At 40.0% G+C, this 18,127-nt stretch overlaps 1 protein-coding gene across 8 annotated transcripts in view; it reads left to right on the forward strand.

The window, feature by feature from the left end:
- Positions 1-18,127, forward strand: part of Gabpb1 (GA binding protein transcription factor subunit beta 1) — a 41,994-nt gene that overhangs the window by 21,037 nt on the left and 2,830 nt on the right. For 7 of the 8 annotated variants that reach the window (XM_069995426.1, XM_069995428.1, XM_069995432.1 and 4 more), the window contains 6 exons: positions 347-514; positions 2,292-2,486; positions 3,867-3,978; positions 4,338-4,451; positions 8,626-8,811; positions 11,665-11,780. In XM_069995426.1, the coding sequence (XP_069851527.1) occupies positions 347-514; positions 2,292-2,486; positions 3,867-3,978; positions 4,338-4,451; positions 8,626-8,811; positions 11,665-11,780 (891 nt within the window). Of the gene's footprint in view, positions 1-346; positions 515-2,291; positions 2,487-3,866; positions 3,979-4,337; positions 4,452-8,625; positions 8,812-11,664; positions 11,781-14,939; positions 15,094-18,127 lie in introns of those variants that run through there. The other variant, XM_069995433.1, reaches the window with a different exon arrangement.

The following is an 18,127-nucleotide window of genomic DNA, read 5'->3' on the forward strand; positions in this document are numbered from 1 at the left end:
GTTAAAGGAAATACTGAAATAAACTAACGTTTGAAATATTGAGATAAAGTAACAAATGTTTGAATTAAAGGAAATATCTCTTCCTCATGAATAAATGTATGGGAATTCTCAAAGGCTTCTTGTGAAGATGTAAACAGGCTAAATCAAGGGATTAATTAATTTCTTTGGAGTTGTATATATATATATATATATATATATATATATATATATATATATATATATATATATATATATATATATATATATATATTGCTTTTCCATAGACAATAATGGAAACAGCATACAGTAGTAGAAGTATATTAAGGGTAACCACGAAGTGTGGATTTTATTTCTCTCTCTGGGACAGCTGGGAACATCTCCTCTTCACCTGGCAGCACAGTATGGGCATTACTCCACCACCGAGGTACTACTCCGAGCTGGTGTAAGTAGAGATGCCAGAACCAAAGTGGACCGAACACCGTTACATATGGCAGCTTCAGAGGGCCACGCCAGCATAGTAGAGGTCTTGCTTAAGGTATGTATTCTCTTTTTCTGTACTATTTTTTTTTTTTGTAGGGGTAGGGGAGGAGCCAGTCATAAAGCTTGAACTCATTACACCTGAGTGCTGTTCCTGAGCTTCTTTTGCTCAAGGCTAGTGATCTACCACTTTAGCTACAACTCCACTTCTGGCTTTTTTACTGATTAATTGGAGATGAGAGTCTCACAGACTTTGCTGCCAGGGCTGGCTTCAAACAGTGATCCTGAGATCTCAGCCTTCCCAGTAGCTAGGATTATAGGTATAAGCCACTCTGCCTACCTTTACTCTGCGTTTGAAACTAAGCCCCACAGAGACTTTATAAGAGGTGATCTAGTTTTACTGAATGCTTGCTTTGTGTTTTGTAAATATTACGTGTGTGTGTGTGTGTGTGTGTGTTTGTGTGTGTGTGTGTGTCTGTGTGTGTGTAAGTCCATGAAATAAAAAAATTACCTTCAAGCCAGGCACTGGTGGCTCATGTCTATAATCCTAGCTACTCAGGAGGCAGAGACCTGAGGATTGTGGTTAGAAGGCAACTGAGGCAGGGAAGTCTATAATACTCTTATCTCCAATAAATTGCCAAAAGAGCTAGAAGTGGAGCTGTGGTTCAAGTGGTAGAGCACTAACTTTGAGCTAAAGAAACTCAGGGACAGCACTCAGGCCCTAAATTCAAGTTCCAGGACCAGAAAGAAAAAAAATTTATCTTTAACACTTCAATCAGGAGGGGAAGAACCTTCATTTATGTGTATTCTTTTTTTTTTTTGGTTGGTTGTAGGTCTTGAACTTGGGCTTGGGTGCTGTCCCTGAGCTCTTCAGCCCAAGACTAGCACTCCACCACTCACAGTGCCACTTCGGGCTTTCTGGTTGTTAATTGGAGATAAAAGTCTCATAGGCCGGGCGCCGTGGCTCATGCCTTTCATCCTAGCTACTCAGGAGGCTGAGATCTGAGGATCACAGTTCAAAGCCAGCCCAGGCAGGAACGTCAGTGAGACTCTTATCTCCAATAAACCACTAGAAAACCGGAAGTGGAGCTGTGGCTCAAGCGGTAGAGCGCTCACCTTGAGCTGAAGGGACAGTACCCAAGCCCAGAGTTCAAGCCCCATGACCAACCAAAAAAAAAAAGAGTCTCATGGACATTCCTGCCTGGGCTGGCTTTGAACCAAAAATCCTCAAATCTCAGCCTCCTGAGTAGCTAGGGTTACAGGCATGAGCCATGGGCACCTGGCCTTTATGTGTGTATCTTTAAGTCTGGTCAAACAATGGAAAGACAGTCCTTTGGGTGAGGGGCTGCAGCTTTGTCTTCAGTGAAGATGCTCATGGAAGGCAGCATTAGGCTTGGAGGGTTTGCAGATTATCAAATGACATAAATTACAAGTAACCTAGCTTTAGTCATCCAGATGCCAGAGGATGATGCGGAGCACCTGAAACAGTGATCAACATCATTTTATTATTTATATTATTATTTATTGCTTATTCTCTTAGATGGTAAACACATCTAATGCAAGCCAAAAAATACAAACCATGTTTTATTCTAGATTCTCTTCCTGGCTGACATACCCAAAATAAAAACCTTAACTTTACTATTTAACCCAATATACTTATCAATACGTAATTATTTATAAATAGTGTTCAACATGGAACCACATAAAATTAATGGGTTATTTCATGTTCTTTAGTTATGTGGAGCCAATTATACTGTCTGTTCTTGTTTTAAAGCAAAAATTTTCCAACCGGGCATTCTTGTTGTATTTATCCATCCCTTTGAAATCCTTTGCAGCATGGTGCTGATGTGAATGCAAAAGACATGTTGAAGATGACTGCACTGCACTGGGCCACAGAGCACAATCATCAAGAAGTGGTGGAGCTTCTAATCAAATATGGTGCTGACGTACACACACAAAGTAAATTTTGTAAAACTGCATTTGATATTTCAATAGACAATGGAAATGAAGATTTAGCAGAGATTTTACAGGTAAGTTGGCTTTCAGTTTCAGAAAACAAACAAAAGGTGGATGGATCTCTTGTCTTTCATGATTTAAAGCCAGTGGCTCTGCAGTTAGGACTCGATTCTTTTGCACAGACTTTGTTTCTTTTCACTTCTTGTGCTCATTAGGGTTCACGATTGTTTTGTTTTGTTTGTTTGTTTGTTTGTTTTTCCAGTCCTGAGGCTTGAACTTAGGACCTGGGCACTGTCCCTGAACTTCGTTTGCTCAAAGCACTGTACCATTTGAGCCATAGTGCCACTTCCGGGCTTTTCTGTTTATGTGGTACTGAGGAATCCACCCAGGGCTTTGTCCATGCTAGGAAAACATACTACTACTGAATCACATTCCCAGCCTCTGGGATATAGTCTTTATCATCTAATTTCTTTCTTTTATTTTCTACCATCCTTAAAAAGAAAAAAGAAAGATTTGTAGAATTTTTTTTTCCCTCTTCTTTTGGTACTGGGGATTGAACCCAGGACATTGTACTTGCTAGACAAGTACTTTGCCACTGAACTACATCCCAGCCCTACTTTTGCTTTTTTTAATCTTTCATTTTATTTATGTTATTTTTTATTTTATTTTATTTTTTTGTCGGTCGTGGGGCTTGAACTCTGGGCCTGGGCGCTGTCCCTCAGCTCTTCAGCTCAAGGCAAGTGCTCTACCACTTGAGCTACAGCGCCACTTCCTACTTTTGCTTTTTTTAAGTAAGCAGCAATACTTCTCTTTTCTTCAACTAGATAACATAGATATCAATTATCTTCTTTTGTTTACTGTTCTTCTCACCTATCTCCTTGTCCTCTTTCCCAAAAGAGACTGAACTCTCTCCTCTAATATCCTTTACCTTCATTGAAATTCATGGAGGAGATGTGTTATATTAGGAAAATGAGTTTGACTTTTTCTCATTCTTTTATACCTAGCGGGTTGAAGACTAGGAACTAATTGGAAAGGCTAATGCTTTATGTATGTAGTATTATCATATATTGCCTGAGATAGTAGAGAAAGTAATTTAATTTAAACTATTACTATTGCTACTGAGCAGTGAAGTATCCAATGATAGTGGGTTCTATAAAAACCTCTCAATGGGGGTAGAGTAGGGGAACCTTAAGGAATGAATTCATCCTTTTTTTTTTTTTTTTTTTGGTTAGATGTGGGTGCTGTCCCTGACCTTCTTTGTGCTCAAGGCTAGTGCTCTCCCACTTGAGCCACAGGCCCCTTCTAAATTCATACCCGTGTGCAACCATTACACTCTCAGTATTCCATAGACAATGATATGTGGTTCTTAGAGGATACACTCTGGGTGTGTATTTCTGCTGCAGTAGAGAACCTGTGCCCCGGGTTCTGCTAACACTCTGGTATCTCTTCCTTAGATTGCAATGCAGAACCAAATCAACACAAACCCAGAGAGTCCTGACACGGTGACCATCCATGCTGCAACACCACAGTTCATCATCGGCCCCGGAGGGGTCGTGAACCTAACAGGTCTGGTATCCTCAGAAAATTCATCCAAGACCACAGGTATTGAGATGTATAGAGGATACAGATGTTGGCATTTCATGCCTCAGCAAGTATTCAGCCTTTCAAAAGAAAGGACTATTGGAGAATGAGGGTAAGATGATAGCAGCCACTCTAGTGTTCTTTGGTATTGGCCAGAGGCATTTCTCTGAGATAAAACAATCTAAAGAAAGGCCATATTGCAAAGTGTACTACTGTGTTACCTTTCAAAAACTAACACAGCCATTCCAGCTTCCCTTAAGACTTGAATGAGGTAAACTAGAACCTGAGAAAGAGCCCTTGGGCCAAGCTCCTTGAAAACTCCTCTACTTTGTCTTTTCTCCTAGATGAAACGGGAGTGTCTGCTGTTCAGTTCGGAAACTCTTCCACATCAGTATTAGCTACATTAGCTGCCTTAGCAGAAGCATCTGCTCCCTTGTCCAATTCTTCAGAAACTCCAGGTTAGTAAAACAAGTCCAGATGTGTTTATTAAAAGTTGCACATTTCAGGGCTGGGAAGGTGGCTCAGTGGTAGAGCGCTTGCCTTACATGCATGAGGCCCTGGGTTCGATTCCTCAGCACCACATAAGCAAAAAGAAAAAAGCTGGAAGTGGCGCTGTGGCTCAAGTGGTAGAGCACCAGCCTTGAGCTGAAGAGCTGAGGGACAGCGCCCAGACCCAGAGTTCAGGCCCCACGACCGGACCCAAAAAGCAATAAAATAAAATAAAAAATAAAAGTTGCACATTTCAGCTGGCTGTGGGCATAGATGCCTCCAGCACTCGGGAGGCTGAGGCAAGAGGATCAAGAGTTCGAGGCTAGCCTTGGCTACATAGTGAGACCCTATTTCACAAAACAAATTCTCAACATACAAACAAGAATATTAAGTGTTGGCAAGTATTTAAAATTTAAAAACAGAACAGAAAATGTCTGTTGATCAAATCTGGCCCTCCTCCCTCCCCTTTTTAAAAAAAAATAAAGTAAATAAATATATGTGAACTTTTTTATAAATTGATGTTTGGATATTCAATTAGAGTGATAACAAGATTTACATTATACCTATCCAAAATAATTTTCTTCTTTTATATTTTTGGTGGTGCTGGGATTTTTTTTTTTTTTTTTTTGTCCATCGTGGGGCTTGAACTCTGGGCCTGGGCGCTGTCCCTCAGCTCTTTAGCACAAGGCGAGCACTCTACCATTGGAGCTACAGCGCCACTTCCGGTTTTCTGGTGGTTTATTGGAGATAGGAATCTCATGATCTTTCCTGCCCGGGCTGGCTTTGAACTGCGATCCTCAGATCTCAGCCTCCTGAGTAGCTAGGATTACAGGCGTCAGCCACCAGCGCCCAGCTGATGCTGGGATTTTTACAATCAGTTTTTTCGCTTTGGTATTTTCAGATAGAGCCTTACATTTCTGTCCATGTGTGTGACCTAGACCACGATCCTTTCATTTACACCTCTCTGGTAGTAGGGATCACAGGCATGAGACCCATGCCTAGCTTATTGGTTAAGATAGGGTTTTGCTAACTTTTTGCCTAGGCTGACCTTGAAGTTTAATCCTCTTGATCTCCACCTCCTTAGTAGCTGGAATTAAAGAAAAGATGTCTAGTCTCTAAAATAGTATTTGCTTTAATTATTATATTAGTAAATTGTTTTTAATTAAAACATTTCAAAAACTCAAATTAGGTGCCATGTTGCATACCTGTAATCCCAGCACTCAGGAGGCTAAGGCAGGAGGATGGAAAGTTCAGTGGGAAACAAGGGGTACATAGCGAATTCTAAGAGAGCCTGGGCTACCTCAGTGATACCCATATGTGGAGTGAAAGAGAAGGGAGCCTTTCAAGAAATATACTTCTGGCTGGGAAGGTGGCTCAGTGGTAGAGTGCTTGCCTTGCATGCATGAAGCCCTGGGTTCAATTCTTTAGCACCACATATGCAGAAAAAGCCTGAAGTGGCGCTGTGGCTCAAGTGGTAGAGCGCTAGCCTTGAGCTAAGAGCTAAGGGACAGCATCCAGGCCCAGAGTTCAGCCCCCACGACCAACCAAAAAAAAAAGGAAAAAAAAAATACACTTCTGGTCTGGAATGTGGTTTAGTGGTAGAGTGCTTGCCTAGCATGCATGAAGCCCTGGATTTGATTCCTCAGTACCACATACACAGAAAAAGCCAAAAGTGTTCCTGTGGCTAAATGGTAGAGTGCTAGCTTTGAACAAAAGAAGCTCGGGGACAGTGCCCAGGTCCTGAGTTCAAGCCCCAGGTCTGGCAAAAAAAAAAAAAAAAGAAATACACTTCTTACTTTAGTTCAAGCCATTTCATTTAACTGAATCAGGTACTTCTATGTATTGTTTTTTTGGTCCCTTCCTAAAACAAGGTAATAAAATGTAAGTTACTTTAACGGTTAAGTTATTGGGCCGTGTGTGGGTTTTTGTTTTTGCTGCTGCTTGATTTTAATTTCAATTTAATGATTGCAGGCATACTTTTGAAATGTTCCTTTTTATTCAATAAACATAGTTTCTGTTTTTTGTTTATATCTACATACAATTTAAAAACTTGTAAAACAGATACTTCTCTTCCCAGCCTTATTTCAGTTTTGTGGTATTCAGTTAAAAAATCATGACAAAAGATCGTAGATATATTGTAACCTAACTTTTGAGTTAGACCAGTAAATATTTAGGATATTACAGTTGCTTTTTATCCAGAGGGAAAACAGAATATATTGGTATCAATTTTAAATCTGCAAGTTTTTAGGGTCTCTATTCTTACGTGTTTCAACATCTCACCTCACTGTTGGGGGTGATCGTTAGCATTTCTGAAGGGCCACTCTGTCTTCTCTGTAATTGGTTTCTTTTTAATTTTTTTTCTTAAATACTTTACATTGCATAACTTAAAAAGAAAGCTTTGTAGATGAAAGATAAGAACTCTCTTATTTTAATGACATCCATTGCTAATAATACAAAGATGAAAGTTCTTGTGTCGTGCCTTGATTGTGTGTGATCTCAGAAATACGTTCCATATGGTCATGCCTTAAAAGATTACTACTTGAAGTTAGCATTCGACCACCGAACATTTCCTTTTCATATGGATATTTTTTTTTAAAATCAAAGCCACAGTTAATGTGCTTGAAAGCCCTGGTAGTTGCTAGTGCGTATAGTTTTATGTTGCACATTTCTTTTTATAATTGCCTTCCTGAAATTTTCTTAAGTGCCTGGTGGCAAAACTCAGTGACAATTTATAGCAAACAAGAATAACAAAAGCTCGCGACACAAAGGTGGTTGGCATTTTGAGTGTTCACTAGCTTGTATTGTGATGTTTGGTTATCAGGTAACATCTTTATACAGTTGAAGCCCATCCTGTTACCAAAAGTATGTGTTGGAAACCAAGGTCCCCATATGCGCCTTGCTTTTTTTTGTTGTTTTAATTGTGATTAAGTGATTACATAAATTTCACAAATTTCATAGTCTTGTGAGATAGGGATACTTAGTTAAAGACACAAGCACATTCTAACCTTCATGGGGCAAATTGTCTTTATCGTGCTCTATAAAGTTTGTGAACTCTATGAGCTTTGACAATACAGTTATTTCTTCCACACTGGGTTATATGTACATTTCTTTCCTTTTGCTTAGTATCAGCTGTTCCCTCTTTCCCTCTCATTCCCTCCCTCCCTTTGCTGCCATTGAGTACCTTGCTTTTTTAAAAAAGGCAGCTCAAATAGGGCAGTAGTAGCTCATGCTTGTAATCCTAGTTACTCAAGAGGCTGGCCTAGATCAAGGTTCAATGCCAGCCCTACAGGAAAGTCCATGAGACTTTTATCTCTAAGATAGAAGTAGAGTTGTGGCTTAAGTGGTAAAGTACCAGTCTTGAGCAGAAAAAATTCAGGGACAGAATCAGTACCAAAATAATTTTACAGTAATGCTAGTATTATATACTGGATCATTCATTGGAGAGAATATAATTTTTTTGGGGAGGGGGTGGTTCTGGTCATGGGGCCTGAACTCTGGGCCTGGGCGCTGTCCCTCAGCTCTTCAGCTCAAGGCTAGCACTCTACCACTTGAGCCACAGCGCCACTTCCAGCTTTTTTCTTTTTGCTTATGTGGTACTGAGGAATCGAACCCAGGGCCTCAGGCATGAAAGGCAAGCCCTCTACCACTGAGCCACCTTCCCAGCCCCTGGGGATTTTATTTATGTAAATGTTCATATATTCATTCTTCACTGCCATATAGTGCCAGAACTGCGTTCTGCTTATCAGAGCAACCCTTGTTCAGTCAATCCAAAAGGGATATTATGGTATATGCTGACTCCTGTATGAATGTGAATAGAATGGAACCATATTCAAAGTTCTCTTTTGAATTGTGGAATTTCATTAGGCAGATAGAACCTTTGTCATGACTTAGTCATATTTATACCTCATGCAACTAAAAGAAATTGATTTCTTCCACACATAGTCATAAAAAGGTAGTTGGAACTCAGTGATTACCAGTTGTATCTAATAGATATGGCCATCACCATGAAGACCTGCTTTCAAAACTGTGTTAAAGTTGTTCTGTGCAGGAAAGAAGCAGAGAAAGCAAAAATAAATTTCTGGTCACGCTATTTAGTGTCTTTGCTGATATTTCCTTTCCATTTTTTTTTTTTTTTAACTCCAGTTGTGGCCACGGAGGAAGTGGTCACCGCAGAATCTGTCGATGGAGCGATTCAGCAAGTGGTTAGCTCAGGGGGCCAGCAAGTCATCACGATAGTCACCGACGGAATTCAGCTGGGAAATTTGCACTCTATCCCCACCAGTGGGATAGGACAACCCATCATCGTGACCATGCCAGACGGACAGCAAGGTGGGTGGTTGACCTTTCCATAATGTTTCCTCTTCATTCTCAATTCTCAGAAAACAATTGACACGTCTTTCCAAAGCATACACTTTGGCCTCAAATCACACATACCTAGTTTGTGCGGGTCCTGGCTTGAACTCAGGGCCTGGGTGCTGTGCCTGAGCTTTTGTGCTCAAGGATAGCAGCACTCTACCACTTGAGCCACAGCCCTACTTCTGGCTTTTTTGGTGCTTCAGTGAAGATAAGTCTCGTGGACTTTCTTGCCTGGTCTGGCTTTGAAGCATGATCCTTAATTCTCAGTCTCCTGAGTAACTAGGATTATAGGTGTGAGCCACAGGTGCTCCAGCTCAAGTTATATTTTTTGTAATCTGTTACAACACATGTAATTGCCTACGTTTTTTTTAGTCAGTTATGGGACCTGAATTCTGGGCCTAGGTGCTGTCCCTCTGCTCTTTAGCTCAAGGCAAGCACTCTACCACTTGAGCCACAGCACCACTTCTGGCTTTTTTCTGCTTATGTGGTGCAGAGGAATCAGACCCAGGGCCTCATGCCTGCAAGGCAAGCACTCTACCACTGAGCCACCGTCCCAGCGCTGTAATTGCCTAGTTTTGTTTGCTTGGCCCGATAATAACATTAGCTTACTTTTTTAAGTAGAAAGATTTTCTAGGTCCAAAATTTAGATTAGGCCCAGGGCTTACAGAAAGTTTTGAAGTACTAATTCTAAGTATTTGGAAAGATGTAAACATTCAAAATACTTGTATTAAGCAGATAGATATAAAATTGTCTGCAAGTCCTGACATGATGTAGACTAATTTATTTATCTATTTATTTATTTTTTGCCAGTCCTGGGGCTTGAACTCAGGGCCTGGGCACTGTCCTTCAAGGATAATGCTCTACCACTTGAGCCACAGAGCCATTTCTGGCTTTTTCAGATCTCAGCCTTCTGAGTAGTTAGGATTACAAGTGTGAGCCACCAGTGCCAGCATTGTAGACTGATCTTAGTTTTTTGTTTTTTTTGTTTTTTTTTTTTGTGTTTTTGTTTGTTTGTTTGTTTGTTTGTTTTTGTCGGTCGTGGGGCTTGAACTCTGGGCCTGGGCGTTGTCCCTCAGCTCTTCAACTCAAGGCGAGCGCTCTACCACTTGAGCTACAGCGCCACTTGTAGACTGATCTTAATGCTGAAAGGATGAGGGGGGAAAAACCCTAAAAGCCACGACTCAGTATCGTAGCGCTCTCAGTTCTTCCTGATTGAGTTGGTAAACATAACTTGTCATTCAGTGAAGACTCCTAGTTTGTTTGGGTTGCTGTAACACAATACCAGAGGCTGGGTGACTTAAAAGGTAGAAATTTATTTTCTCATGGTTCTAGAAGCTGGAAGTCAACATCAGGATGTATGAGGTTTGGTTTCTTCTGAGGCCTCTCTTGGACTTGAAGATGGCTGCCTTCTAGGAGTGTTTAGTTTATTATCTGTGTCCAGATGACATCAATATAGGTGTCCAGATGACATAAATATAGGTGGCCTGTAATCCTAGCTACTCAAGAGACTGAGATCTGAGGATCACTGTTCAAAGCCAGCCGGGGCAGGAAAGTCCGTGAGACTCTTATCTCCAATTAACCATCAGAAAACCAGAAGTGGTGCTATGGCTCAAGTGGTAGAGCTCTCACCTTGAGCTGAAGAGCTGAGGGACAGCACCCAGGCCCAGAGTTCAAGCCCCAGGACTGCCTAAAACAAAACAACAAAACCCTCCAAAGTTTAACACTGCATAGCTAACATGAATATATGCAGTATGCAGACAGTTCAGTGAAACAAATAGAATTTCTCAGTTCTTTCTGAGTTAATTGTAAGTGTATTATGAATAAAAAGAAATAAACCACTTCATACTCCAGATCTTTAATGCTTTAAATTACATTGCACTTAATTGGCATTAGTTTTACTATTGTTTTTATTTCTGTTTACAATTTTAACTGACAGGTTTTTAAAAAAATTTTTTTGATAACAAAAAAACTCAGCAGACAATGAATTTTCCTAGTTTACTATTTAACATGGTCCTATGCTGCTGTATGAGAACAGCTTTTCCGTATGTTCACATTTATAGAAAGAGCTACAAAATCACTGAAATGAAGACCATAGTTGAGTAGTATGTTTACAAAGGGCTTTTTCTAATGTTCTGTCCACATGAAGGAATATTATGCAGGTATCGGAAAGCTCTCTGTATGAATATAGGAAATCATAGGGAGTGAAAAAAGCCAATGAAGAACAAGGGAACGTGTATATCTGAATGAATGTATATGCACATTTGTCTTCACACAAACTAATATAAGAATAATAGAGGGCTGGGAAGGTGGCTCAGTGGTAGAGCGCTTGCCTTGCATGCCTGAGGCCCTGGGTTCGATTCCCAGCACCACATAAGCAAAAAGAAAAAAGCCGGAAGTGGCGCTGTGGCTCAAGTGGTAGAGCACTAGCCTTGAGCTGAAGAGCTGAGGGACAGCGCCCAGGCCCAGAGTTCAGGCCACGACTGGACCAAAAAAAAAAAAAGAATAATAGATAAGGAATGCATATAAGCTATTATCTGTGTTAGCTTGGGTAGACATGAGACCTCCTGAACAAGCCTGTCAAATTCTGTTTTCCCTTTGATCCATATGAATGAATGGATTATGTATAAACCTAAATAAATACTTTAGCAAATGGATTTCAGTAAGACCAGAAAGTGAAGAAGAAAAGGACGTCAGCATAAAACATTGGTGTTTTAATTATTTTTGGACTGTACTTATTTAGATGAGTAGCATTGCCAATGTCAAGGCATGTCTATCTCTACCAAGCCTGCCTGAGAATGAATTAATGGGTACACCTTTTCATTTTAGTCCTGACAGTACCAGCCACTGACATCGCTGAAGAAACTGTCATAAGCGAAGAGCCACCAGCTAAGAGACAGTGTATCGAAATAATTGAAAACCGGGTGGAGTCCGCAGAAATAGAAGTAAGGAGTCTTTTACCCGGTGTGTTTTGCCGCAGTCATCCAAAATAAATTCCATTAATTTTTCTTTATTTTTTTTGTCATTTATATTTATTACTGACAGTGTTCTCATGCAGAATGAAAGTACATAGTATTATCATTTTGTTTATTTTTTTTTGCCTTCTACATATAGCAAGCCCTCAATAAATAAATATTGAATGAATGAATGCATGAGTGAAGAATTTGTTTGTAACAGTCTGTCATCCTAGTAACACTGTATGTCTTTGGTCCTTTTCCTCCATCCTTGATTTTCTGTTCAACTTCCTGTACATACCATTTTCACAAAGCACTAAAGGGAAATACTATGATATATGATTTTCCTTTCAAAAATGCACTGCAGATACCTAATTGAGCTGAGGGTCTTCTTAAAGAAGACTGATGCTTTTCAGACCCTCCTGTTTTTAAAAGCAATAGATAATTATTTAATCCTTTAAGGAACTTAACTTACAGGTATGATAGGATTTGATTTTTATCCTTTGTCTCAAACTAACTTGTGTTATAATCACACCATAGTTGCTTCACAGGTGTTCTTCCTCTCTCTCTTTTTTACTTACATGACTATAACTTTATATTCCCTGAGTTTATAATTTTGTATCAAATGAAAATAGTCACTGCTGAGTAAATTTAGAAGAGCAAATGCTATGTCATCATGGAACCTGAAACCAAATAAGCTGGGTTTAGATATCACATCTTGACCTGTCCACTTTGACGCCAGTTACCTTACCTTTCTGAGTCTCACTTTTGTTTTTCTCCCATATTGGATAATTTAGAATAGTATGTTCCCGGTTCATGAGAATTCCACATATGTATCCTACATATGATCATAGTACATGATCTATGTAATAAATCTACTGAATATTTATGAAGGCTCTGCTTATCATAGAAAAATTCTTAAGTCACTAAAAGACTTAAAGGTTAAAAGACAATTAGAGTATATCTTTCTCATTTAAGTATCAGATTAGCACATCTTTGACCCTAATCACAAATAATAACACTATTGAGTTAAGAATCTGCTCAGCTAGTAAAGACCCCAAGTGCCTGCAATCCCAGCACTTGGGAGAAGCTATGGCAGGTGGAGAGCTGGGTTAAGGCTAGCCTGAGCTACATGCAAACACCCTGACTAAAAGCACAAACACCAAACCAAACCTGTGATTAATAGTTTTAACTAAAATGTTTGGTAAAATTACAACTTTAGTTATTGAGTGTGGGTTTTCTTTTTCCAAACTTAAAATGATGTATATTATAGTTTTTGTTTATAAACTAACAATTCATTTCATGAACAGTGTCACTATACTTATTAATAATACTCTTTGTTTCTGATTTGTCAGATGATCTTTTTCAGGCAGATAGGGTTAAAAAAATGGCTTTACTATGTAATAAAGCATTTTACAATTCTTGAATGTTTATTAAATGTAAGCTTATTCCGTTGAAAAGTTAAGTATTTTAAACAATGAGTGTGTAGCCTGTGCCTTTATTGACTAATAATCGTGAAAATTGCTGTTTCCTCCCAAGTTCTGACTGAGTCCTCTTTTAGAGTCTTTCAGAGATTAAGAAGAATAGTTACAAATAAGAAAGGAGGAACTGAGAAATATAATTGAGTAGGACCATGGGGGAGGAACTGTAGGAGATGGCATTTAGCTTGAGATAAAGAACAGTGGGTTTTGTTAGTGTGATTTGGTTTTCAGTAGACTTTCTGGTCATGGAAATAATGGAAATTCTCAAGTCAAAGTCACATGACCTTTTAGGGCTACTGCAGAGACTTTGACACAGTGAGTGTATATGGTAGGGGCAGGCTGGAATTACAGGATGAAGAGATGATCTCCAATGTGTACATCAAACCAGGTAATCGTTTTCCTATACATGAACTCATGCTTTTGAATGTGTATTCGCAGATGACCAATGTTACCTTGGGGGCAAACTTGTATACTGCTAAATTTTCTGTAAAGCAGCAATCTGCAGCTGGGACAGTTTTGACCTTAAGGCCATTTGCCTGTCTGTAGAGGTATTTTTAGTTGTCATGGCTAGGGGTGACCCACTGGCATTGAGTAGGAAGAGGCCGGATGACCTCCTGCAATGCCCAAGATAGCATTAGGAGTTTATATGGTCCAAAAGTATTGGAAAACTAGCTCACGAGATATAACTTAGCATGTGGCTTTTCTTTCTTGTATCCCTGTTCCCCATTACCAGAGTGACTGACTACCGGTGAGGAGATGCTATGTATTTATTTATATTTTAGAGTTTTCCAAGTCACCTTTAGAAAAGTTTTGCCATGATATGGAAAAATTAAATTGGAGATCATACATTACAAATTTCATCAGCGGTATTGACAGTGCAGGAAATCAAGTGCATTTGGTGGGGAAGATCCGAGGAAGACTAACTTGTAGTCTCTCACGTTTTGATAGTACTGTTTGGAAGTATTTTTTTGGAGGAAGTATACTATTCATAGACTTCTTCCATAAATATGTAGCATTGGCCTATTCCAAATTGAATTTAATCTTTCTGCATGTTTGAGGGAGAAATGTAATGAATGAGTACCTTATAAGGAATAGATTATCCCTGTTTCTTAGGTATTTACATGAATTTATGAAAGATATTTTCTTAGTTGTGGAGTTAGTGACAGAGATGTTTTTAGTAGATTTTACTGGTTTTTTTGAGATTGTATTTGTGTGTGTGTGTGTGTGTTGTAGGACTTTAACTTTGGGCCTGGGCGCTGCCCCTACGCACTTCAGCTCAAGGCTAGTGTTCTACCACTTGAACCACAGCACCACTTCTGGTTTTCTGATGGTTTAGTGGAGATAAGAGTCTCTGGGGCTTTCCTGCCCAGGCAGGCTTTAAACTGTAATCCTCAGATCTCAGCCTCCTGCTTAGCTAGGATTACCAAGCATGAGCCACCTGTGTCCAGCTTTTTTTTTTTTTTTAAAGTAGACTTTTGTGTTTGTGTGTGTGTGTGTGAGGTGCTTGGGATCAAACACAGGGTTCCATGAATGCAGGCAAGCAAGCACTCTGCTACTGAACTACCCCTTCCCCCCCCAGCCATGTTTATATATTTTTAATGAAATATTTGTGTTCTTTAACCAAGAATGCATTGAGATCCTTAGTGTTGTTTCAAAAATTGACTTCTAGGCCGGGCGAAGAGGTGCACACCTGTAATACCAGCACTTGGGAAGTTGAAACAGGAAGACACATGATTTCCAGGCCAGCCTGGGCTACATAGCAAGACCCTGTCTCAAAAAGCCCAAAGAAATAAACAAATAAATAAATCTCTGTAAACTTTTTACAATGTTTTATTTGGCACCCTTTTAATCTCTGCCTTTTATTAATCTCTTTCTTCTTGATCTACCAGAGTTTAAACATTTATACAATACTATTTCTTAAGTAATAATTTTTTACAGAAAGCCAGATAGAAATAGTTCTGACTTTACAAATCAGAAAGCAGCCTTTGTACAGGTTGGAAAGGCCTGGGTGGGGCTGTATTTCAAGAGTGCTTTAGTTTTAAAAATAAGATGATATTTATCATATTTGACCCAGAGTGGTTAGAAAAATTGGGCTGGGAGCCTAGCTCCATGGTACTAAGTAGAGCCTTTGCCTAGCAAGGCAACCCTAGTATTACAAAGAAAGAAAACTGAAGTTTACATACAAGGAAATGGTTCACATACCCGGCCTACTTTTTAAAAAGCAAAACAAAAAGTTAAATTTAAAATACATTTAGAGCTGGGTGTGTGGCTGTCACACTTGTAATCCTAGCTACTCAGGAGACTGACATCTGCCAATTCTGGTTTGAAGCCAGCCCAGCCAGACAAAAGCTGAGATTTCCAACTAACTAGCAAAAAAAACACCAGAAGTGGAGGAATGGTACAAGTCATGGAATGCCAGCTGTGAACAAGAGTCAAGTGAGGGCTTAAGCCCCTCCGCTCTACCCCAATACTGGCACGCATGCGCACGCGTGCACGCGCTCGTGTGCATACACAGAATATGAGATTGGAACCAAATTTAGAGTGTATTTTATAAATTTTGATTGTATGATTCTGTTCAAGCTATTCAGACTTCCCCATCAATTAAAAAAATAGGAGAAATAATAGTACTTATAATACAAAATTGTTGTAAGGATTAAATGAGGATACGCTTGAGGTTTGGTACAATGGAGGGCCTAGAGTAAATGCTCATTAAATGTGGTAGAAGATAAATCATTATAATAGTTAACACAAAATACAGATTTGAATATCTTAAAATGATAAAATTGTCCCAGATAAGTGCTCTCTAAAGCACCATTTAAGATAACCAGAGACGGAGGATTTAGCTCAATGGATGGAAGAGCACTTTTCTGGCAATTGTAAGACCCTGAGTTCGATCCGCAGCTCTGCCAAAAAAAAAAAAACTAAACCAGCCAGGCGCTGGTGGCTCAGGCCTTTAATCCTAGCTACTCAGGAGGCTGAGATCTGAGAATCATGGTTCAAAGCCAGCCCTTTCAGGAAAGCCCGTGAGACTCTTACTTCCAATTAACCACTAGAAAACCAGAAATGGCACTTTGGTTCAAGTGGTAGAGTGCTCGCCTTGAGCTAAAGAGCATAGGGACAGCCTCCAAGCCCAGAGTTCATGCCCTACAACCAACAACAACAACACAAAAAAAACCAGCCAAATTCCTGTTCCATTAAAGAACTGTCTTGTATGTAAATGTATGTCAGTAAACATTTGACAAAAAAGTAACAAAGTCTTTCTAAGTAAAATAAGTAATGTTTTCTACTTTTCAGGGTTTTTGTTTGCTTTAAAAATGACCTGGCAGATCTCTTCCCTAAACCTGAATTACTGAGATATAAATAAAAAATGAAAAGACTTAAATTTTTTGTGTTCTTCAGTCATGCTTTTAGTGTGTACAAAGGATAGCCCAGTGATTCCCCCCCCCCCCCCCCCCCCCAGTCCTGGGAATAAACTCTGGGCCTGGGTGCTGTCCCTGAGCTTGTTTTGCTCAAGGCTGGCACGCTACTACTTGAACCATAGTACTACTTCCGGCTTCTTTTTTAAATGTGGTACTGAGAATGGAATCCAGGGCCTCATGCATGCTAGGCAAGCACTTTACCACTAAGCCACGTTCCCAGCCCTCCAAAGAACTTCAGTCATTCAGATTTTTCTAGATAAAGCCAAAAATATGTTGTATGTGCATCTTTTATTGGCCTAGTAGGCAAAAGGGACTATTATTCCCTTTATATTACAGTATAGTTTGGTTTTTTTGGCAGTACTGGGGTTTGGCTTGCTATGCAGACCCTTTACCACTACAGTCCTGGCCTTTTTTTTTTTTTTTTTTTGCTTCAGGTTATTTTTCATTTAAAAACATTTTTTTCCCAGGGCTTTTGGGGCCATAATCATTTTACCTATTCTTAGTGGTAGCTGTGGTTCCAGGTGGGAGCCTACATTGCTCGTTTGCTGTGATAGAATCTCACTAACCTTTTGATCCAGGCTGGCTTCAGATCTCTGTCTTCCAGGTAGCTGGAATTACAGGCATGAACCACCTTGCATAACCCAACACAAGTGAACTTTAAAAATATACAAGGCTGAGAGCACTCTGGCTGGTAGGGAAACTGCCTTCCATCCTTTGTCCTTATCCATTGGTGTTCAACAAGCTCTGCTTACCTGAGGCTTGTGGTCTTTCTGCCAGTCACCTTTCTCGGAATTGTAGTGAGAAGAGGGGCAGGGTTGTTCCTGAGGCATCTGGGTAGGGGTAGGCGTTGCTTAAATTGGGAGATAAGCAAAAGAGTCTTTTGTTTTGTGTCCTGAGGCTTGAACTCAAGGCTTACTCTTTATCTGAGCTTTTCTTTCTTTCTCTCTTTTTTTTTTGCTCCAGGTTGTATGGAAGCCACAGCTTCACTTCCAGTAGCTAGGATTACAGGCAGGGGCCACCTGCCCTTCAGTTTACAGAGTAATATTTTATTGGTCTGTTTAATGGTATGACTTAGGGAACACTATTTTAGACTATCACTCTTTTTTGGGGGTCCGGTCGTGGGGCCTGAACTCTGGGCCTGAGCGCTGTCCCTCAGCTCTTCAGCTCAAGGCTAGCGCTCTACCACTTGAGCCACAGTGCCACTTCGGGTTTTTTCTCTTTTTGCTTATGTGGTGCTGAGGAATCGAACCCAGGGCCTCAGGCATGCAAGGCAAGCGCTCTACCACTGAGCCACCTTCCCAGCCCTAGACCATCACTCTTAATCTTAGATGTGAGGTATCTTGCTTACTATTGTAGAAGAAGATAGTTTTAAAATGAATAATAGGAGCTGGGCACTAAGTGTCTCACACCTGTAATCCTAGCTACTCAGAAGGCTGAG

This window comes from Dipodomys merriami, unplaced genomic scaffold (genome assembly GCF_024711535.1).
Source record: "Dipodomys merriami isolate MVZ:Mamm:240054 unplaced genomic scaffold, mDipMer1.0.p SCAF_48, whole genome shotgun sequence".
Taxonomy (NCBI): Eukaryota; Metazoa; Chordata; class Mammalia; order Rodentia; family Heteromyidae; genus Dipodomys; species Dipodomys merriami.